The following is a 23,145-nucleotide window of genomic DNA, read 5'->3' on the forward strand; positions in this document are numbered from 1 at the left end:
AAGGTTACTGAGTTCATAGGAAATGTATAGGAGATGTTGTATCCACAGTGACTATTAACACCTACCCAAACTAGAAACCGTAGATAGATGGCAGATTTGAGGATAACAAAGTGCCACCGATGCGGTCCGCTACCAAGGACTGTGGGCTCTTCTCCGTGCCCTGACATAAGTAGGACATTTAAGCATGTTAACCCTCGCAGGGCTGCCAGCCGAGATGGCATCCCTATCCACATCAGAGCATACGCAGAGTGTGCTAGCTAGAGTGTTTGCGGACATATTCAATCTCTCCCTATCCCAGTCTGCGTCCCCACACGCTTCAAGATGTCCACCATTGTTCCTGTACCCAAGAAAGCAAAGGTAACTGAACTAAATGACTATCGCCCCATAGCACTCACTTCTGTCATCATGGAGTGCTTTGAGAGGCCAGATAAGGATCATATCACCTCTACCTTACCTGACACCCTAGACCCAGTTCAATTTGCTTACCACCCCAATAGATCCACAGACGATGCAATCGCCATCACACTGCACACTGCCCTATCCCATTTGGACAAGAGGAATAGCTATGTAATTTATTTATATAGCCCTTCGTACATCAGCTGATATCTCAAAGTGCTGTACAGAAACCCAGCCTAAAACCCCAAACAGCAAGCAATGCAGGTGTAGAAGCACGGTGGCTAGGAAAAACTCCCTAGAAAGGTCAAAACCTAGGAAGAAACCTAGAGAGGAACCAGGCTATGTGGGGTAGCCAGTCCTCTTCTGGCTGTGCCGGGTGGAGATTATAACAGAGCATGGCCAAAATGTTCAAATGTTCATAAATGACCAGCATGGTCAATAATAGAACAGTTGAAACTGGAGCAGCAGCACGGCCAGGTGGACTGGGGACAGCAAGGAGTCATCATGTCAGGTAGTCCTGGGGCATGGTCCTAGGGCTCAGGTTCTCAGAGAGAGAGAAAGAAAGAAGGAGAGAATTAGAGAACGCACACTTAGATTCACACAGGACACCGAATAGGACAGGAGAAGTACTCCAGATATAACAAACTGACCCTAGCCCCCCGACACATAAACTACTGCAGCATAAATACTGGAGGCTGAGACAGGAGGGGTCAGGAGACACTGTGGACCCATCCGAGGACACCCCCGGACAGGGCCAAACAGGAAGGATATAACCCCACCCACTCTGCCAAAGCACAGCCCCCGCACCACTAGAGGGATATCTTCAACCACCAACTTACCATCCTGAGACAAGGCTGAGTATAGCCCACAAAGATCTCCGCCATGGCACAACCCAAGGGGGAGGCGCCAACCCAGACAGGATGACCACATCAGTGAATCAACCCACTTAGGTGACGCACCCCTTCCAGGGACGGCATGAGAGAGCCCCAGTAAGCCAGTGACTCAGCCCCTGTAGTAGGGTTAAAGGCAGAGAATCCCAGTGGAAAGAGGGGAACCGGCCAGGCAGAGACAGCAAGGGCGGTTCGTTGCTCCAGAGCCTTTCTGTTCACCTTCACACTCCTGTGCCAGACGACACTCAATCATATGACCCACTGAAGAGATGAGTCTTCAGTAAAGACTTAAAGGTTGAGACCGAGTTTGACATGGGTAGGCAGACCGTTCCATAAAAATGGAGCTCTATATGTTATGCAGGTGAATGAGGACCCACAAGCGACTTGGCGAAAACAGAGTCTTTAATCCAGTTTAAGGAAATAGCAATACTCCTAGACAAATCGGAGCGGAAAATAAAGCATAAAAACAAATTTCACTCGTAATCACGAGAACTGACTGGAGACTCGATAATAAACTGCAGGTTGCCTCGGGAAGGCACTTGACCGTAGCAGACTCAGACACCTGCTCACCACGCAGCATCTGAGGGAAACAAGACACGACAGGGCGATACAAAGACACAGCATGGTGAACAATATACAAGGATCCGACAGGGCAGAAACGGAAAACAAGGGGAGAAATAGGGACTCTAATCAGGGGAAAAGATAGGGAACAGGTGTGGGAAGACTAAATGATTGATTAGGGGAATAGGAACAGCTGGGAGCAGGAACGGAACGATAGAGAGAAGAGAGAGAGGAAGGGAGAGACAAAAAGGGGAACGAACCTAAAAAGACCAGCAGGGGGAAAACGAACAGAAGGAAAAGCAAAATGACAAGACAATATAAGACAAAACATGACACTATAGGAGAAAGCCCTGCCTCCAGCTGTTTGCTTAGAAATTCTAGGGACAATTAGGAGGCCTGCGTCTTGTGACCGTAGCGTACGTGTAGGTATGTATGGCAGGACCAAATCAGAGAGATAGGTAGGAGCAAGCCCATGTAATGCTTTGTAGGTTAGCAGTAACACCTTGAAATCAGCCCTTGCTTTGACAGGAAGCCAGTGTAGGGAGGCTAGCACTGGAGTAATATGATCAAATTTTTGGGTTCTAGTCAGGATTCTAGCAGCCATATTTAGCACTAACTGAAGTTTATTTAGTGCTTTGTGCAGGTATCCGGAAAGTAGAGCATTGCAGTAGTCTAACCTAGAAGTGACAAAAGCATGGATTAATTTTTCTGCATCATTTTTGGACAGAAAGTTTCCGATTTTTTTCAATGTTACGTAGATGGAAAAAAGCTGTCCTTGAAATGGTCTTGATATGTTCTTCAAAAGAGAGATCAGGGTCCAGAGTAATGCCGAGGTCCTTCAGAGTTTTATTTGAGACGACTGTACAACCATTAAGATTAATTGTCAGATTCAACAGAAGATCTCTTTGTTTCTTGGGACCTAGAACAAGCATCTCTGTTTTGTCCGAATTTAAAAGTAGAAAGTTTGCAGCCATCCACTTCCTTATGTCTGAAACACATGCTTCTAGCAAGGGCAATTTTGGGGCTTCACCATGTTTCATTGAAATGTACAGCTGTGTGTCATCCGCATAGCAGTGAAAGTTAACATTATGTTTTCGAATAACATCCCCAAGAGGTAAAATATATAGTGAAAACAATTGTGGTCCTAAAACGGAACCTTGAGGAACACCGAAATTTACAGTTGATTTGTCAGAGGACAAGCCATTCACAGAGACAAACTGATATCTTTCCGACAGATAAGATCTAAACCAGGCCAGAACTTGTCCGTGTAGACCAATTTGGGTTTCCAATCTCTCCAAAAGAATGTGGTGATCGATGGTATCAAAAGCAGCACTAAGGTCTAGGAGCACGAGGACAGATGCAGAGCCTCAGTCCGATGCCATTAAAATGTAATTTACCACATTCACAAGTGCAGTCTCAGTGCTACGATGGGGTCTAAAACCAGACTGAAGCATTTCGTATACATTGTTTGTCTTCAGGAAGGCAGTGAGTTGCTGCGCAACAGCAACTGTTCATTGACTATAGCTCAGTATTCAACACTATAGTACCCTCCAAGCTCACCATTAAGCTTGGGGCCCTGGGTCTGAACACCACCCTGTGCAGCTGGGTCCTGGACTTCCTAACGGGCTGCCCCCAGGTGGTAGAAAACAACACCTCCACTTCGCTGATCCTCAACAAAGGGGCCCCACAAGGGTCGTGCTTAGCCCCCTCCTGTAGTTCCTGTTCACCCATGTCTGCATGGCCATGCACGCGTCCAACTCAATCATCAAGTTTGCAGACGACACAACAGTAGTAGGACTGCTTACCAACAATGAGGAGACAGCCTACAAGGAGGAGGTGAGGGTCCTGGGAGAGTGGTGCCAGGAAAATAACTTCTCCCGCAACATCAACAAAACAAAAGAGCTGATCGTGCCCTTCAGGAAACAGCAGTGGGCGCACTCTCCTATCCACATCGATGGGAAAGCAGTGGAGTAGGTGGAAAGCTTCAAGTTCCTGAAATGGTCCACCCACACAAACAGTGTGCTGATGAAGATGCAACGGTCCAGTCCCTCTTCAACCTCAGGGGGCTGAAGAAATTTGCCTTGGCCCCTAAAACGCTCAAACTTTTACAGATGCACAATTGAGAACATCCTGTCGGGCTGTATCACCGCCTGGTATCACCGGCAATGACAGGGCTCTCCAGAGGATGGTGTGGTGTGCCCAACGCATCAGCGGGGGTAAACTACCTACCCTCCAGGACACCTCCAGCACCCGATGTCACAGGAAGGCCAAAAAGATCATCAAAGACATCAACCACCCGAGCCACGGCCTGTTCACCCCACTATCATCCAAAAGGTGAGGTCAGTACAGTTGCATCAAAGCTAGGATTGAGAGACAGAAGCTGTTTTTCAATCTCAAGACCATCAGACTGTTAAATAACCATCACGAGCCAACATCCATGGAGGCTGCTGCCCTATATACGTACATAGACTTGCAATCACTGGCCACTTTAGTAGTCATTTTAATAATGTGTACATACTGTTTTCTATTTGACTGTATTTTCGACATTGCCCTATCTACCTATCCAATATTTATACAGTACCCGTCAAAAGTTTGGACACACATACTTATTCAAAGGTATTCCTTTATTTGTACTATTTTCTACAATATAGATTAATAGTGAATACATCAAAACTATAAAATAACACATATGGAATCTTGTAATAACCAAAAACAAATCAAACAACCAAAAACAAATATATTTGAGATTCTTTAAAGTTGCCACCCTTTGCCTTGATGACAGCTTTGTACACTCTTGGCATTCTCTCAACCAGCTTCATGAAGTAGTCATCTGGAATGCTTTTAAATTAACAGGTGTGCCTTGTTAAAAGTTAATTTGTGGAATTTCTTTCCTACTTAATGTGTTTAGGCCAATCAGTCGTTGTGACAAGATAGGATTGGTATACAGAAGATAGCCCAATTTGGTAAAAGACCAAGTCCATAATATTATTTTGGCAAGAACAACTCAAATAAGAAAAGAGAAATGACAGTCCATCATTACTTTAAGACATGAACCAATCTGGAAAATGTCAAGAACTTTGAAAGTTTCTTCAAGTGCAGTCACAAAAACCAAGTGCTATGATGAAACTGGCTCTCATGAGGACCACCACAGGAAAGGAAGATCCAGAGTTACCTCTGCTGCAGAGGATAAGTTTGTTAGAGTTGCCAGCCTCAGAAACTGCTGCCCAATTAAACGCTTCACAGAGTTCACGTAATAGACACATCTCAACATCAACTGTTCAGAGGAGACTGCGTGAATCAGGTCTTCATGGTTGAATTTCTATAAAGAAACCACTACTAAAGGACACCGATTAGAAAAAGAGACTTGCTTCGGGCCAAAGAAACGCGAGCAATGGACATTAGACCGTTGGAAATCTGTCCTTTGAGATTTTTGGTTCCAACTGCTGTGTCTTTGTGAGACGAAGAGGAGGTGAACGGATGATCTCCGCATGTGTGGTTCCCACTGTGAAAAATGGAGGTGGAGGTGTGATGGTGTGGGGGTGCTTTGCAAGTGACACTATCTGTGCTTTATTTAGAATTGAAGGCACACTTAACCAGCATGGCTACCACAGCATTCTGCAGCAATACGACATCCCTTCTGGTTTGCTCTTGGGACTATCATTTGTTTTTCAACAGGACAATGACCTAACACACCACCATGCTGTGTAAGGACTATTTGATCAAGAAGGAGAGTGATGGAATGCTGCATCAGATGAACTGTCCTCCACAATCACCTGACCTCAACCCAATTGAGATGGTTTGGGATAAGATGGACCGCAGAGTGAAGGAAAAGCAGCGAACAAGTGCTCAGCATATTTGGGAACTCCTTCAAGACTGTAAAACGCTCTCCGTGAAGCTGGTTGAGAGAATGCCAAGAGTGTTCAAAGCTGTCATCAAGTTTGTCCAAACTTTTGACTTGTACTGTATATTTCTTAATTACATTATTTTACTTTAGATTTTTGTGCATTGTTGGGAATTGTTAGATTGGAGCTAGGACTGTTGGAGCTAGGATCACAAGCATTTCTCTACACCCGCAATAACATCTGCTAAATATTTGTATGTGACGAATAAAGTTTGTTTTGTACCTGTATTACTGGATACACTGTGATGTATATGTGCTTCTGCCTCCACAGAGTCATATGATTTGTATCAGTTGAAATATTATCTGTTCTTTTCATTCATAGGAAAAAATAAAAAATAAAATAATCAAAATGAATATGGAAAATGGCTACAAGGACATAAGGTGGTCATATAAAAAGAAAATACTGACACAGTTTCTTCTATTATGTGTTTTTATTTGTAATAATTGTATTATGTAGAATTACATGTACATTAATTGCTACAAAAATGAGGGTTTATGCCTTTCCACTTGCATCTGAAAATACATATTCACATAATTATTTGCTTTTACATAAATGTCCTTGGTAATTAGTTGATTATTTGAATCAGCTGTGTAGTGCTAGGGCAAAAACCAAAAGTTGTTGCCCATGGGGTCCCGAGGACCGGGTTTGGGAAACCCTGCTTAAGGTGTTTCAGATGCCAAGCTTATGATCATGTTGCATCGCAGTGTAGGGGGGAGATTCCAAGATGTGAGCAGTGTGCAGGTGAGCATAGGGCAAAGGAATGTGTGGTATCAGTGGAAAAAAACTGTGCGTATCAATTGTGGATGTGCCCATGTTTTTGGGGATCAGAAGTGCCCAGTGCAAGAGAGACAGGTTGAGGTTGGAAGGGTCAGAGTAGAACAGAAGGTGTTATGTGCCTAGATAGAGAAGAGATTAGAGGATAATGGGTCAAGGGTGCTATTAGGCGTAGGCTTCCTAGTTATCAACTGTACCGCAGAAATGGAATGTAAATCCAGGGAAATAGATTATGTGTTAGCAGCTGCTGAGAGGCACTTGGGTGTAAAGGGTTTTACTGCAGAAGATTACAAGGTCTGTTGAACGAAAGAGTCTTGTCTTCTCAGGCCATCAGCATGGTGTCGAATCAGTTAAAGTAGTTGAAATGGGGGGGGGGGGGGGGTGATGAAATAGTGGTATATAGGTGTAAGGTTTGTGGTGCCATTTTTTCCTTTCCTCCTTTTTTATTTTTGTATCACAAAATATAACGTGATTGAGAACACATTACCGCACAGTAGGTGGCGGCATGCACAAACAAATGTGCGAACGCGATGATACCAAAAGAAGAAGAAGAAACGGTTTCCGTTTATACAGGAAGTAAATGCTAAGCAATTCGCGTGACAAACTGCACCAGACACACGGTTTTAAAGGCGATTTAAATTGTGTCATTTGATTCGTAAATTGTGCAATTTAATATTTAAAGATTAACAACCTTTTAATCTAGAAGATTGTGCATTTGGTGAGTCTTACTAATCATCTCTCAAATCACTTTGTTATGGATGTGAGCAAGTCAAACTAGTAGGCAAGTTGGAGGTTTTCAGTGTTGTGCTTGCTTGGTATTAGGCATATTTCTGTTTAAAATGTTATTTAAGATGTTTTACTCCAGAACTCTTTCTTGATAACTTAAGTTATTTAGATATTTTGAGTTATGAAAACCATATCTTAAAGCACATACATGCACAATAACATAAGCCAGGCCCCAGACCTGTTTGTACTCCTGTCAACTCCATTGCTCATTGTCAAATCAAACATTTTTTGGGATCACAATACCATAAGGATTTGGCAAGTGCCCAGAAACAGACTGTCACCCAGGCAATAACAATAGTATACTCATCTGTCATCTTCAGTGTCCATTACATTCAAACATGGGTCTCTCATTGAATGTGAATGTGTTCCTCCTCTTCCAGGTGTTTGAACCAACTGGATGTTGAGTGTGCGGGCTCTGTTTAGGATTGGGTTCCTTGTGACATTACGGGCAACCACAGTCCTCTCCCGCAGGAGGGCATGTCCATTGGTCAGTGTGACAAATAGTCTATATAAGGAGTGCTTCAGTGGACAAGTGTCCACCATGGCCCAGTCCATAAAATACCTTGGGTAAGGTGTGTGTGTGTGTGTGTGTGTGTGTGTGTGTGTGTGTGTGTGTGTGTGTGTGTGTGTGTGTGTGTGTGTGTGTGAGAGAGAGAGATAAATATTAATATCTGTATCCTCAGGCAGGAGGAGGCTCAACAAATTGACGAGGAGTTGTTCTCAGAGTATGGCTTCAGTGTGGACCAGCTGATGGAGCTGGCTGGGCTCAGCTGTGCTACAGCATTCACCAGGGTGAGACTCAGCATTTCCCCCAGGAGTGTCTCTTACAATGACTGGTACTACCCAAGGTGCTGTGAGATGGTGAATGCCACAGCTGTGTGCTGTTCAGCATTGGAAAACTTGTGCTTTGAGATTTATCTCAATTTAGACTCTGCATAGTGTAGATTAGACATTTCACAATTGGAAATCATGAGGGCTCTATTAGGCTGGTTGAAATGGTTTTAAGCTTGACATGTGCTTTAAGTGTTGCTTTTAGGCTACCTTTTTATTCACCTGTTGCCTTTCTTCTGTTCCAGGCCTACCCCACCAGCTCTCTGGTCAAAGCCAGACCCTCTTTGCTTGTGATTTGTGGCCCAGGTAACAATGGAGGAGATGGCCTGGTCTGTGCCAGACATCTCAAACTCTTTGTGAGTGTTTCATCCTTCTCATCTGCTATGTTTCCAAATATCAAGGCATGCAGCAGATATTAGAGAATTGGTTCTTGTTATAATTAACCCATTTTTCTTAAAGGCATCTATTGCTTTTGGAATCAATGCTGTGTTGTGCTTTTTCTGTAATAGTGACTTTAAATGCTTTGTGTGACTACAGGGTTATGCACCCACCATACTGTACCCAAAGAGGCCAAACAAACTGTTGTTCCAGGGTCTGACCACCCAGTGTGAGAAGATGGACATCCCTTTCCTAACTGAAATGCCTGAGGTACTAATGAGCTCTGGCTCCTGTGTTAACCTCAGAACAAAGTCTATTTGTTGTTAGGCGTGTGTCCTGACTCCTCGGCTACCTCACATAAGTTTGTCTGTGAGTGTCAGTAGTGTTGTATAAAAGGTTGTTGGTGTATTTATATTGGAGTGTGTATGTGATGCTGTGCAGTTGTTAATTCTGACAGTGACGGAGATGATCCTCTTAGGCAATGGTGGTCGACGAGGCTTACAACCTGGTGATAGACGCCATCTTTGGCTTCAGTTTCAAGGGTGCAGTGCGGGAGCCTTTTGGCTCCATCCTGGACGTGCTGAAGAAGACAACTGTACCCATAGTTAGTATTGACATCCCCTCAGGTGGGTGGGCCCTTAACTCACTTCAATAGAATCTAGAGGGCAGATATAGATGTTTTTCACTGATAAGCTAGTTGAGCAAAAATATCCAGTCTCTACTATATCTCAATCACAAGGTAATAATTGATTTTATATAGTAGAATCTCAAAGTTGGTATAAAAACAATTTTAGCTAAATCTGGCAGTATTTGGGTGTGGTCTTCGACATCTTTTGATGATAGGCAGTACAGAAAGGTAGTATCTTGAGAAGAGGGAGCATAGATGTTACAGAGACCTTCAGAGAGACAGGCCACGGAGCTCCTCAATGGGCACTTAGTCGTCTTGGATAGTCGCAGCTCCTCCTCCATAGGTAGGCTGGATCATCCACTACTGAAATGTAGCACCCACCTGGATGATGCTTCGGCAACTGGAAAAGTGGTAGTAAGACCACCCCACCCTCGGCAGTGGTCCAGAAAAGCAACAGACGGAGTGAGCCTCTGCATCCCCTCACACCACAGTCCACTTACCTCTAGGAACTGGGGCAGGGGGCTAAATAGCTAATACTGTTGATCTGGTGTTGCTGCAGTATTCAAATCATATTAGCAAGCTAGCTAGCCAAGTCAAATATAAACTGACTTACCATAGTCAGTCCTGCATTTCTGTGGGTCACCACCAGATATTTCAATTGATCTATTAACAAGTTTTCAAAAACAAAACAAAAAAGCTTATAAGAAAATGCCTTGATTAAAAACCAAATTTTTTGGCAGTATTTTGTTCAGAAAACATCAGGAACGCTATTTGTTGAATCCAGAGTTCAATACAGTGTGCCTTAAGTCTATTAGCTCGGCCAGAATGTTTCCATTGGGATGGAGATATTCTCCCCTACTGTATATGTCCTCTTCAGGTTGGGATGTGGAGCAGGGCAGCACAGATGGACTCCAGCCAGACATGCTAATCTCCCTGACTGCCCCTAAGAAGTCAGCAAAACACTTCTGTGGACGCTACCACTATCTGGGGGGACGTTTTGTGCCTCCTGCCATGGAGAAGAAGTACCAGCTCAACCTTCCTCCGTACCCCAATACTGACTGTGTGTATCAGCTGCAGTAGTGCCAACCAGGGATATGTATGTATGCATGTATGCATGTATGCATGTATAAAAAATAAAGATTGGTGGGTAAATGTTGTTCGCAGTGAGTAAAGTAATGCTCCCATGTGTTTGCTTTTACCCTCCGCTACACCACTGGTGGTTCTGTAGCTCAGTTGCATCAGCTGTAAAGGACCTGTGCGTAGAAATGCACACATGACACTGGATGGGGCATATATTATTATTTTGAGAGGTTAGTACACAGGTTACGTCAGTGGATTCATTAGGAATTGGATGAGATTTTTATGTACTGTTTGCACAAAAGGTTATATCTAAATGAATGGGTCTTTTGTTGTTTCAGTTTGATTGAAATGTTTTGGCATTCTTATGAGAGTTTGGATGGACAGCTATAATTGCAGTCTGTTATTTAAATATTAAAAATGTTGAGTTTGATATTATAAATGGTCAATCTTAAATTAATTGTATTTGTCATTATTATCACTTAACATTGTAAATTGTATGTATATGTCTTAATAAAATGTACATCGAGCAAGACCAATCGAGCTGAGAAGACAGTTTATCATAGTCGATCACATTCTATTATAAATACCATTTGAAGTTTAGTATATTTCATGATTGTGCATAATTTATAAGACATACAACAGGGGGAGTGGATGGATGGATTGATTACAGTTTTTTTTTCAATCGCATTGGTGCAATTTTCAGTTATGGGGTGAATTTAAAAACTCTTAAACTGATAATACTTGTAATACCCTCTTATGTTCAAAACATTTTATTGTGCATTAATTGGGGTTTCACACATTTCACTCATGAGTCATTCATGCAAAATCTATGTTTTCTGTGAATTACTACGACAACATTTAGTTTTAGTCACCAATACATCAGATAATGCTAACATTTTGGTTGCTATTTTAACTAAAAAATACAAGATACAAATGTCAAGACTGTTCTTTTTGAAGTGCTGAATATAACAAATAGTAGATGGTTTCATTATTCTTATACAATGCATACAGTACCAGTCATCTTGAATTCCAGGTGAAGCTGGTTGAGAGAATGCGTAGGTGTGTCAAAACCTTTGACTGGTACTGTATAGTATGTAGGGCAAATCATCAGAAATGGGGGTATCGTAAAGCAGTTGGCTGTTGTAAAACGTATCACGATGTTGTATACCATTTCTGTCCCTTGCAAGATTGTACAAGATCACCTTTTCTATGTGACTTGTCAACTGATACAGTATCGTCTCTCTCTGCTTGAAATTCATCAGCTTACAGTGTATCAATGAAATGTGGGCTATTCTTAACATGACGCAATGCGGAGTGCCTGGATACAGCCCTTAGCCGTGGTATATTGTAAATATACCACAAACCCCCAAGGTGCCTTTTTGCTATTATAAACTGGTTACCAATGCAACTAGAGCAGTATACGGTCTGACAAACCACAACTTATAAATAGTTATATACCATGGCATTGTTGAATACTCAAATCAAATTTTATTTGTCACATGACTCGAATACAACGGGTGTAGACCTTACCGTGAAATGCTTCCTTACAAGACCTTAACCAACAATGCAGTTCAAGAAAGAGTTAAGAAAATATTTACTAAATAAACTAAAGTAAAACATGTAATAAAAAGTAACACAATAAAATAATGACGAGGCTAAATACAGGGGATATCGGTACCGAGTCAATGTGCGGGGGTACTGGTTAGTCGAGGTAATTTGTACATGTAGGTAGCGGTAAAGTGACTATGCATAGATAATAAACAGAGATTAGCAGCAGTGTAATAACAAAGGGTGGGAGTGTTAATGTAAATAGTCCGGGTGGCCATTTGATTAATTGTTCAGCAGTCTTATGGCTTGGGAATAGAAGCTGTTAGGGAGCCTTTTGGACCTCTATTTACTTGGGTGACTGGAGGTTTTGACAATTTTTTGGGGCCTTCCTCTGACAATGTCTAGTATATATATGTCCTGGATGTCAGGAAGTCCTGGATGTCAGTGATGTACTGGGCCATAATAGTTTTTTGGTGATGTTCGGCCCTCCTTTTCCTGTAGTCCACAATCAACTCCTTTGTCTTGCTCACGCTGAGGGAAAGGTTGTTGTCTTGGCACCACACAGGTCACTGACCTCCCTATAGGCTGTCTCATCATTGTCGGTGATCAGGCCTATCACCGTTGTGTTGGCGTTGGAGTCGTGCTTGGCCACACAGTCGTGGGTGAACAGGAAGTACAGGAAGGGACTAAGTACATACCCCTGAGGGGCCCCCGTGTTGAGGATCAGCGTGGCAGATGTGTTGTTGCCTACCCTTACCAACTGGAGGGGGTCCATCAGGAAGTCCAAGATCCAGTTGCAGATGGAGGTGTTTAGTCCCATGGTCCTTAGCTTAGTGATGAGCTTTGTGGGCACTATGGTGTTGAACGCTGAGCTGTGGTCAATGAACAGCATTCTCACATAGGTGTTCCTTTTGTCCAGGTGGGAAAGGGCATTGTGGAGTGCGATTGAGATTGCGTCATCTGTGGATCTGTTGGGGCGGTATGCGAATTGGAGAGGGTCTAGCATTTCCAGCATGATGGTGTTGATGTGAGCCATGACCAGCCTTACAAAGCACTTTATGGCTACCGATGTGAGTGCTATGGGCGGTAGTCATTTAGGAAGGTTACCTTCACTTTCTTGGACATAGGGATTATGGTGGTCTGCTTGAAATATGTAGGAATTACAGACTCGGTAAGGCAGATGTTGAAAATGTCACTAAAGACACTTTCCCGTTGATACGTGCATGCTCTGAGTACATGTCCTGGTAATCCGTCTGGCCTAGCGGCTTTGTGAATGGTGACGTGTTTAAAGGTCTTTCTCATATCGGCTACGGAGAGTGTGATCACACAGTCGTCTGGAACAGCTGGTGCTCTCATGCATGCTTCTGTGTTGCTTGCCTCGAAGTGAGATTAAAAGGCGTTTAGCCCGTCTGGTAGGCTCGCGTCACTGGACAGCTCGTGGCTAGGTTTCCCTTTGTAGTCTGTAATATTTTGCATGCCCTGCCACATCTGACGAGCGTCAGAGTCAGTGTAGGTAGGATTCAATCTTAGTCCTTTGTTGACGCTTTGCCTGTTTGATGGTTCTTCTGAGGGCATAGCAGGATTTCTTATAAGCATCCAGATTAGTCTCCCGCTCCTTCATGCAACTCTAGCATGCGAATGTTGCCTGTTATCTATTTCTTCTGGTTGGGATATGTACGTACGATCACTGTAGGGACTATGTCGTCGATGCACTTATTGATGAAGCTGGTGACTGAGGTGGTATACTCCTCAATGCCATTGGATGAATCCCAGAACATATTCAAGTCTGTGCTAGCAAAACAGTCCTGTAGAATACTCCTTTTTAATGAAGGGCATTCTAGAGCATCTATTATTTCTCTACAACGCACGGTAAATTTGCATGGTAGAATTCAATGGATATTGTTCATTTTTACATGTTTTGTTTGAGGTACTTTTGAAAGCAAAAGCTGAATTGAAGTATTGGTATTGTTGAATTCAGGGGCGGAACTTTTGCCCCCCCGCCCAGTTTTATCATTGGAATGGGATACAAAACAGGGCAGAGGTCTGCTTTAGGACCTTGCGGATGCCTCCGAGCATCGTGTAGGCTGTTTGTATTTATTAGATTCGATTGTGCCCCTGGCTGAATTCGATTTTCATAATAGCAAGCTAGGACTGATGGCTTGGTTAGCTAAACTAGCAAGTCTGTATGGTTAACACGGCAACTACTGTAGCCATCAACTAACCATCTAGTAAACTTGCTAGTGACTTCAGTGGATGTTGACACATTTCTACAGGCAGTATTGCCATGTTCGCGGTTTTCCTGCCAAATTGGGCTACTTTGAAAACAATGTCGCGGGTGAAACTGTTTTGGCTGCGGGTTTTGGGGCTATTTCTAAGTTGCACAGCGGCCCACATTGCATTTCTTAAAAAATATATACTGTATTTCACTGTGACCTGCTGCTGACTGTCAGGCAGTGAGGTAGGTTATTGTTGAGTGAGTGAGTGGTGGGGAGGGGTGTGTGTGCGTGTGTGTTGAGAGAGCACTACAGTTGTTGGCTGAGTCACATGAGCGAGAGGAGAGAGAGCAGCACGTGTAGACGTTGTGACACATTTTTACCAGTTGTATTTAGGCTCTTTAGATTGTCATTAGGGAAACACCTACTGTAATTAAATCCCACCTGTTTTCGATCATTTCTAGTGAGATTGATCAGGCCTCCAGAAAGTCAGTATACAGGGCATTCGACACGATTAAAATACTTCCTTTCCCTGTCCTTCAGAACCCATTTCACAACCTTGGTATCTCATATTTCCATCCTTCTGCATACCCAATTTAAAACTGAATTGAAAAGACCCTATCCAAAATAAATCCCACAATATCAACACCACTATCGCATATTTCATAACCGGTAAATTGTGTGCGTGTGCTGGTGACGGTGTGTGGTAAACCATATGGCAAAAACATTCTTTATTTAGCATGTACTACTCTTAGACACAATTCACTCCCATATGGTATTATATGATTGGTCTCTCTCCCATAACCATGTACAATTATCCTGGTACCGTTAATAGACCAATGTCCAATCAACATATGTAATAGCTGTTTCACCTTAAGAGTGTTCCTGTTAACCTTTCTAAATGTAATACTAACTTCTATCAGTCCTGAAAGCAAGAATTATATTCAAGATACATCAGATAATACAGTATTCCATTAAGTGAAATTGACCCCATCTAAAATATACAATCCCAGAGTCCCTTTCCAGTAATCCTATCAGTTTAACCTGTTGCATTAGTTTAGTAAAATACAGAATGGTTGTTTACCAAATGTAGAACCTTCAAAAAGTTGGTGCTGCCTTGTCAGCTTGATAGCCAATACTTAATTCATTCTACTTTTAGTACTGGACACTGTTCCACGTAATGGAAACAGATTATAATTTCTAGAATACATTAACTTCCTGCTCAAATTCAGTGGTGTTACCTATCTATAAAACCAAGCAACAGTAATGTTTCTCATACCTCTACTTGAGATATTCCACTACCTGCTTGCTTTCAACCGCAGCTAATCTTTTTTACAATCTCAAGGCTCAATCCCTTTTACTCATCATATGACCTCGTATTGAAACCTCAGTTTTTCAAATTACTAAAATATTGCATCATTAGAGTGCAATAAAAAGACACTAATAACATATTACCATTCACATACTGTCAACACTCATTACGTTTATGTTATGTTCCGTTAATTACTGATGTCGCCTTTAAGGATGGAGCTCCCTTGGTCATGCACAGTATTGTTCTATGTTATTCTGGTACTAACTAGTTTGAGTAAATGTGAAGCTCCAGTTCAATTTCTTGTATTCAGAGTCTTTCTTATTACATAAATAAGTACTAAGTTTTAAGACACTACAATGGCGACGAGGATGATTACCTGCAGTGTGCATCACGAATACAGATGGAGTTCATAGGAAGAGAGGAAGATTTTGACCCTGTAGCACAACAGCTAGCAAGCAGTGAAGACAAGGGGAGAGCTGACGAGAACGAGGCGGCAGATCAAAGACCCGTGGAGCCGGAGGTAAAGAGAATGGCTAGCATCGGGAAAATAGATGTGTTTGATGACACGCAAGAAAACTGGGCAACTTACATTGAACGACTGGAACAGTACTTCATTGCAAACGACATTGCTGATAACAAAAGAGTACCAGCGTTGTTGAGTTTAATTGGCCCAAAAACATACAGTTTGCTAAGAGATCTGACTGCCCCTCTGAAGCCCTCGAATAAAACATTCACAGAGATTTTGGAGATATTGCAAAATCACCTATCACCTAAACCACTCCTCATCGCGGAACGTTTTCGTTTCCACAAGAGAGATCAGAATGAGGGGGAGGGTGTTAGGACATATGTAGCAGTGTTGAAGAAACTGTCTGAACATTGCCAGTTGGGAGAGAACCTAAATGACACATTAAGGGATAGATTTGTTTGTGGACTGAAACATGAACACATTCAAAAACGTTTGCTCACAGAATCAGAGCTCACATTTGCAAAGGCTGTTGAAATTGCTGTGGCTATGGAAATCGCGACTAAAGATGCATTTGAGTTGCAAAGTAAAAGAAGTACTAACCTGTCACAAATTTCCCTGCACAAGTTTTCACGCAGTCGACACCGCCCCCGTGTGGCCGAAAAATGCAACAGGTGTGACAGAGATGGTCACAGAGCAGAGGACTGCCGTTTCAAAGACGAAATTTGTCACAAATGCAGTAGAAGGGGGCACATTCAAAGAGCATGCAAAGCTAAATTCAGTCACAACAGGAAAACTGAGAAAGTTAAAGGGTCTGTGAATGCACTAGCAGAGAACAGTGGCAGTGATTCAGATGAACGATTAATTGGTACAATGGAGTTAAACACAGTGACTTCTCCCAGCAGTAGCATAATATGGGTGACACCAGATATCGAAGGCAAACCCCTCAAAATGGAGCTGGACACAGGATCTGCAGTGTCTATAATTTCCACTACTGTCTACAATGAGCACTTTAAGGCTATCAAGCTGAAGAACACAAATGTGTTGCTGAAGACATACTCAGGAGAGAGATTGAGCCCAATGGGGGCGTTGCAGGTCAGAGTGCATTATGGGGGGCAAACACAGCAGTTACAGCTGTATGTGGTGCCTGGAACTGGCCCCCCATTATCTGGCAGGGAATGGCTTTCAAAAATAAAGCTGAATTGGTGTGACTTGAAAATGCTCCGCACGTTCCAGTCCAAAGAGAAAGGCACATACCAAACACTGGAACACTTGCGGAAGAAATACAACACAGTTTTCAGTGATCAGATGGGAACAGTAAAAGGCTTCACAGCAAAACTTGTTCTAAGAGATGACGCAACCACAAAATTCTGCAAAGCCAGATCTGTTCCATACTCCCTGAGACCAAAGGTGGAAGCGGAAATCGATCGCTTGCAGGATACAGGGATCCTGACGAAAGTGGACAGAAGCGAATGGGCCACACCCATAGTTCCTATTGTGAAGAAAGACGGGTCTGTTAGAATGTGTGGGGACTTCAAGGTAACTGTGAATCCAATGTTGCATGTGGACCAATACCCCCTACCACGTCTGGATGACATCTTTGCTGCACTAGCTGGTGGGAAACACTTCAGTAAAATCGATCTGAAACAGGCTTACCTGCAGCTACCGGTTGAAGAGAGTTCCAAACAGTACCTGACAATAAACACACACAAAGGTCTATACAGGTATAACCGCCTGGTTTTTGGCATTGCATCAGCCCCAGCCATTTGGCAACGAACTATTGACCAGATTTTGCAAGGAATCCCAGGAACCCAGTGTATCCTGGATGACATGATCATAACAGGACGCACCGACAAAGAGCACCTGGCTAACCTGGAAGAGGTCCTGAAAAGACTGAAAGAGTATGGTCTACAGGCAAACTTAAAGAAGTGTGAGTTCTTCAAAGACAAGATTGTCTTCTGTGGACATGAGATTGACTGTAATGGATTGCACAAAACACAGGACAAAATCGAGGCAGTGGTACAGGCACCACAACCACAAAATATCACAGAAGTGAGTTCTTTCACAGGACTGATCAATTACTACAGAAGATTCCTCCCAAACCTTTCAGCAGTACTCCAGCCTCTAAATCAGCTCCTGGAAAAGAATAGGACATGGCGGTGGACAGAGCAGTGTGAAAATGCATTTCTGGAGGCAAAACGGCAAAACTTTCACACTCACTTTTATACACCTCTTACACTTTCCTGCGTGACCTGATTTACAAGGGTTTTACTTGTAACAATACATTTACTCTAGGGCGGTAACCACAGATTTATTTATCTGTCTGAGCAGTCCCCTATCAAACAATTTACAAGGCGGTAACCACAGATATATATACCTGTCTGTGCAGTCCCTTATAAATGAAATTAGAAATCATGTTATTCAACCATGCAGATAGACAGTTGCCACTTTGAACTAGATTGAACAGAACAGTCAATAGGGCAGACACATGCCGTGGCATCCCTTAAAGGAAAAGACAAACAGAAACTTAGAAATGTAAATTCAGGAAAACATAGCTAAAATGCTTTCAATGCTCACCAAAACAAAGAAACTGTTACAATCTGTTGTTAAAAAGTTGATTTGTTTGAAAAGAAAGTAGAGTCTATTGAGTCATATACAGTATGCATATACAGGGCCGGTGTGTGGATGAACAAGACAACAAAATTGGCCTTCCGGAAACAAAAGTGCAAACTTCAGAAGATGAACTGGATCAGCTAGAAAACATGAACACACTGTCTTTACCGTAGGATGAGGAAAAAGGGGACCTTTCCAGCTATGTGATCAAGCTGATATCGGAGGAGCTTGGCGTGGATGTGTCGCCGGAGGATCTGGAGAAATGCGTTTGGATTGGCGTGAAACAGAATAACGCTATACACTTGCATGGTAATCTTTAAGATGTGGAACTTTCAGACCAAAGTCAACATTCTGAGGGCACAGGGGGGGAAAGGAGATTAAGGTCCAGGACCAGTCCATTCAAATTTGTCTAGAACCTATCTGCTAGACTGAGGAAAAAAACTCCAGCAATTAATTCCGATCAGACACTCACTGGAGGAAAAAGGGATCAAGTCTCAACTCCGATTCCCAGCAGTCCTATGGGTATGGGGGAACACAGAGAATGGAGTTCACAAGCACATTGATTTCATTGTATATCCCACCAGGGGCAAACCTGGTGTTTTTAGATAGCTTGAATTCTATATTAGTTCAAATCAAGGCAGGAACTATTATTTTACCTAAATCACATGTTTGATAAGATTAACAGACGTAGTAATAAAAAATTATATTTAGAGAGCCTCCAAAGACGCTGAAAATGTCATCTCTATTCCCAACTACAAAATACTAGTCATTTGTTTCTCAAAGTAAGAAAAGCTATGCAAGAATTGACAAAAAATGTATTAACTGGATTCAAAAATGTTTGATATAGAAATATCGGATCATTCTCTGGCATTATGCTTAATTACACCAAGAGAAAATAAATTTAGCGACAGAATTTGAGGAACAAACAGAGTGCATCTTCTGGACCCGAATTTTATTAAATATGTCAACTAAATGTTTTTATTCTTTACCTTCACAAATGTAGACATAGAAAAGCCGACCCCCGATATAATTTGGGGTGTCTTTAAGGCGAACTTCAGGGGAATGATAATCTCATCCTCTGATAAAGTTAAATATGATTTAGAAATTAAAAATAAAATAACATTTTAAATAACTCACTATCTTTACAAGGCAAAGATGAACATACAATGTCTGAACTACTGCTGAAGAGAGCCAGGTTAAACTCAAATAAAGCATACTACTTAATGACAAATAAACCTGGTAAATATCTCACAGCTCTCACAAAATGAATACATGCTAAACCAGTTAGAGGTAATTAGAAACAATGCGATTAATGACAATTTTAAATGTTTCTATGAACACTGACATTATATAAATCAGAATTAAACAGTGGATGGACCTTAGTCTCAACAACTCTGAAGCAACTTTCAGAAGACAAAATACATTATAAAAACAGAAATCACTCAAGAAATGTTAGATACTGTTAAAACATTCACACGGGGAATTCTATTCAACATTTTGGGACAAAGTAGCCACCCTATTTACACAAATGGAAACACACATGTCACTTCATTCAGTACTTCCTAGTTCCGTGTATCAAACAGTTATTTCATTTATATTAAATCCAGGAAAATCTAGAGTCCCCTGCTTATAGACCCATAAATGTAATGAATTGTGACAAAATAATAACAAAGCTTTTAAGCAATAGAATGGCAAAAGTATTACCAGACTTGATACATATCAAACAGGGTTTATTAAAAATAAAAACAATAAGACACTTAAAAATGCCAGTTTAATACAAAAAAAGATTTATCAATGATGTCTGTTGATGCTGAAAAGGCTTTCGAGCGTCTTGAATGGCTTTTTCCATTTTAAACTTTGGAAGCTTTCAAATTTCCAGCTAAAATAATACAATATAACAAAATAACAAATAATAAATTATCTGATGAAATTGCTTTATAGAAGGGCACAAGACAGGGATGTCTTAAGCAGGATGGGATGTGTAACAGTTCTTTAGGTGAAGTAGAGGCGGACCAAAATGCAGCGTGGTTGTTATTCATTGTACTTTAATAAAGAAACTGTACACGAATAAACGTGGAAAATCAAAAACAGCCCTATCTGGTGCAAAACACAGAGACAGGAACAATCACCCACCAACACAGTGAAACCCAGGCTACCTAAATATGGTTCCCAAGCAGAGACAATGACTAACACCTGCCTCTGATTGAGAACCATATCAGGCCAGACATAGAAATAGACCAAGACATCCAACATAGAATGCCCACTCAGATCACACCCTGACCAACCAAAACATAGAAACATACAAAGCAAACTATGGTCAGGGTGTGACAGTACCCTGGAAGGCTCTGGCAGCGCTGAAGAGGAGGAAGGCTCTGGCAGCGCCAGAAAGGCGGGAGACTCCGGCAGCGCTGGAGAGGAGGAAGGCTCTGGCAGCGCTGGACAGGTGGGAGCACCAGTAAGGATGAGCCGGAGAGACTGGTGCGGTTGGCTGCCACCGGAGGGCTGGTGCGTGGAGGTGGTGACGGATAGACCGGACCGTGCAGGCGCACTGGAGCTCTTGAGCACCGAGCCTGCCCAACCTTACCCGGTTGAATGGTCCCGGTCGCCCTGCCAGTGCGGCGAGGTGGAATAGCCCGCACTGGGCTATGCAGGCAAACCGGGGACACCGTGCGCAAGGCTGGTGCCATGTAAGCCGGCCCAAGGAGACGCACTGGAGACCAACACCGTGCGCTTCACAGCATAACACGGTGCCTGCCCGGTCTCTCTAGCCCCCCGGTAAGCACAGGAAGTTGGTGCAGGTCTCCTACCTGGCTTCGCCACACTTCCTGAGTGCCCCCCCTCCCAATACATTTTTGGGGCTGACTCTCAGGCTTCCTACCGCGCCGCCGTGCTTGCTTCTCCAACTCCATTCTTCTATACCCCTCTTCGCACTGCTCCAGCGAATCCCAGGCGGGCTCCGGCACTCCTCCTGGGTCGACCTCCCACCTGTCTATTTCCTCCCAAGTAGTATAGTCCAGACATTGCTGCCTCTCCTGCTGTTGTCCGTTACCATGCCGCTTGGTCCTGTTTTGGTGGGTGATTCTGTAATGGTTTTCTTTAGGTGAAGTAGAGGCGGACCAAAATGCAGCGTGGTTGTTATTCATTGTACTTTAATAAAGAAACTGTACACAAATAAACTAACAAAACAATAAACGTGAAAAACCAAAAATAGCCCTATCTGGTGGAAAACACAGAGACAGGAACAATCACCCACCAACACACAGTGAAACCCAGGCTACCTAAATATGGTTCCCAATCAGAGACAATGACTAACACCTGCCTCTGATTGAGAACCATATCAGGCCAGACATAGAAATAGACAAACAAGACATCCAACATAGAATGCCCACTCAGATCACACCCTGACCAACCAAAACATAGAAACATACAAAGCAAACTATGGTCAGGGTGTGACAGGATGTCTTAGCATTAAACATTTATGGAAATGTAGCTAATTTAGATGACAGGGATGTCTCAGAAGATCCTCTACTCCAACAGTTAATCCACACATAAAACGGTCAACCGAATTGTTTCTAGTTATTTCTCCTCCTTCCAGGCTTTTTCATCTTTGAACTTACATGGTGATCTAAACTTTCATAGTATTACTACGCCTACCGGCAAAACAGTTTGTCTTTCAATTACCCACATAGGCATAACCAATGAGGGGATGGCACGTGGGTACCTGCTTCAATAAACCAACGAGGAGATGGGAGAGGCAGGACTTGCTGCGCGATCTGCGTCAGAAATAGAAATGACTTCTATTTTAGCCCTTGGCAACGCAGGCACTCCTTGACGTGCGCGAGCAGTGTAGGTGCAATAATTTAATAACAAAGATTCCTACATTTATTTTGCAACGCTCGCACACACGACACGATTGCTGTGGTCAGCCTGTTAGGCATGCTGCAAGGAGACATGAGGACTGCAGATGTGGCCAGGGCAATAAATTGCAAAGTCCGTACTGTGAGACGCCTAAGATAGCGCTACAGGCAGACCATGTGTATCAACACCTGCACAGGATCGGTACATCCAATTATCACACCTGCGGGACAGGTACAGGATGGCAACAACTGCCTGAGTTACACCAGGAACGCACAATCGCTCAATCAGTGCTCAGACTGTCCGCAATAGGCTGAGAGAGGCTGGACTGAGGGCTTGTATGCCTGTCCTCACCAGACATCACCAGCAACAATGTCACCTATGGGCACAATACCACCTTTGCTGGATCAGACAGGACTGGCAAAAAGTGCTCTTCACTAACGAGTCACGGTTTTGTCTCACCAGTGGCGATGGGCAGATTTGTGTTTTATCGTTGAAGGAATGAGCATTACACTGAGGACTGTACTTTGGAGCGGGATTGATTTGGAGGTGGAGGGTCCGTCATGGTCTGGGGGGGTGTGTCACAGCATCATCGGACTGAACTTGTTGTCATTACAGGTAACCTCAACGCTGTGCGTTACAGGGAAGACATCCTCCTCCCTCATGTGGTACCATTCCTGCAGGCTCATCCTGACATGACCCTCCAGCATGACAATTTCCTGCAAGACAGGAATGTCAGTCTTCTGCCATGGCCAGCGAAGAGCCCGGCTCTCAATCTCATTGAGCACGTCTGGGACCTGTTGGATCGGAGGGTGAGGGCTAGGGCCACCCCCCAGAAACTTGCAGGTGCCTTGGTGGAAGAGTGGGGTAACATCTCACAGCAAGAACTGGCAAATCTGGTGCAGTACATCAGGA

The 23,145-nt window shown here is 43.1% G+C and overlaps 1 protein-coding gene across 1 annotated transcript; it reads left to right on the forward strand.

Moving 5' to 3' along the window:
* The first annotated feature begins 7,082 nt into the window (after nucleotides 1–7,082).
* naxe (NAD(P)HX epimerase) lies at nucleotides 7,083–10,758 on the forward strand. Its single transcript, XM_046360976.1, has 7 exons — nucleotides 7,083–7,241; nucleotides 7,690–7,876; nucleotides 7,993–8,101; nucleotides 8,386–8,496; nucleotides 8,678–8,788; nucleotides 8,997–9,144; nucleotides 10,024–10,758. The coding sequence occupies exons 2-7, from the start codon at nucleotides 7,707–7,709 to the stop codon at nucleotides 10,224–10,226; spliced, it is 852 nt and encodes a 283-aa protein (XP_046216932.1). The 5' UTR covers nucleotides 7,083–7,241; nucleotides 7,690–7,706; the 3' UTR covers nucleotides 10,227–10,758.
* Nucleotides 10,759–23,145: the final 12,387 nt, after the last annotated feature.

The sequence above is a fragment of the Oncorhynchus gorbuscha genome, linkage group LG09, assembly GCF_021184085.1.
Source record: "Oncorhynchus gorbuscha isolate QuinsamMale2020 ecotype Even-year linkage group LG09, OgorEven_v1.0, whole genome shotgun sequence".
NCBI classification, from domain to species: Eukaryota; Metazoa; Chordata; class Actinopteri; order Salmoniformes; family Salmonidae; genus Oncorhynchus; species Oncorhynchus gorbuscha.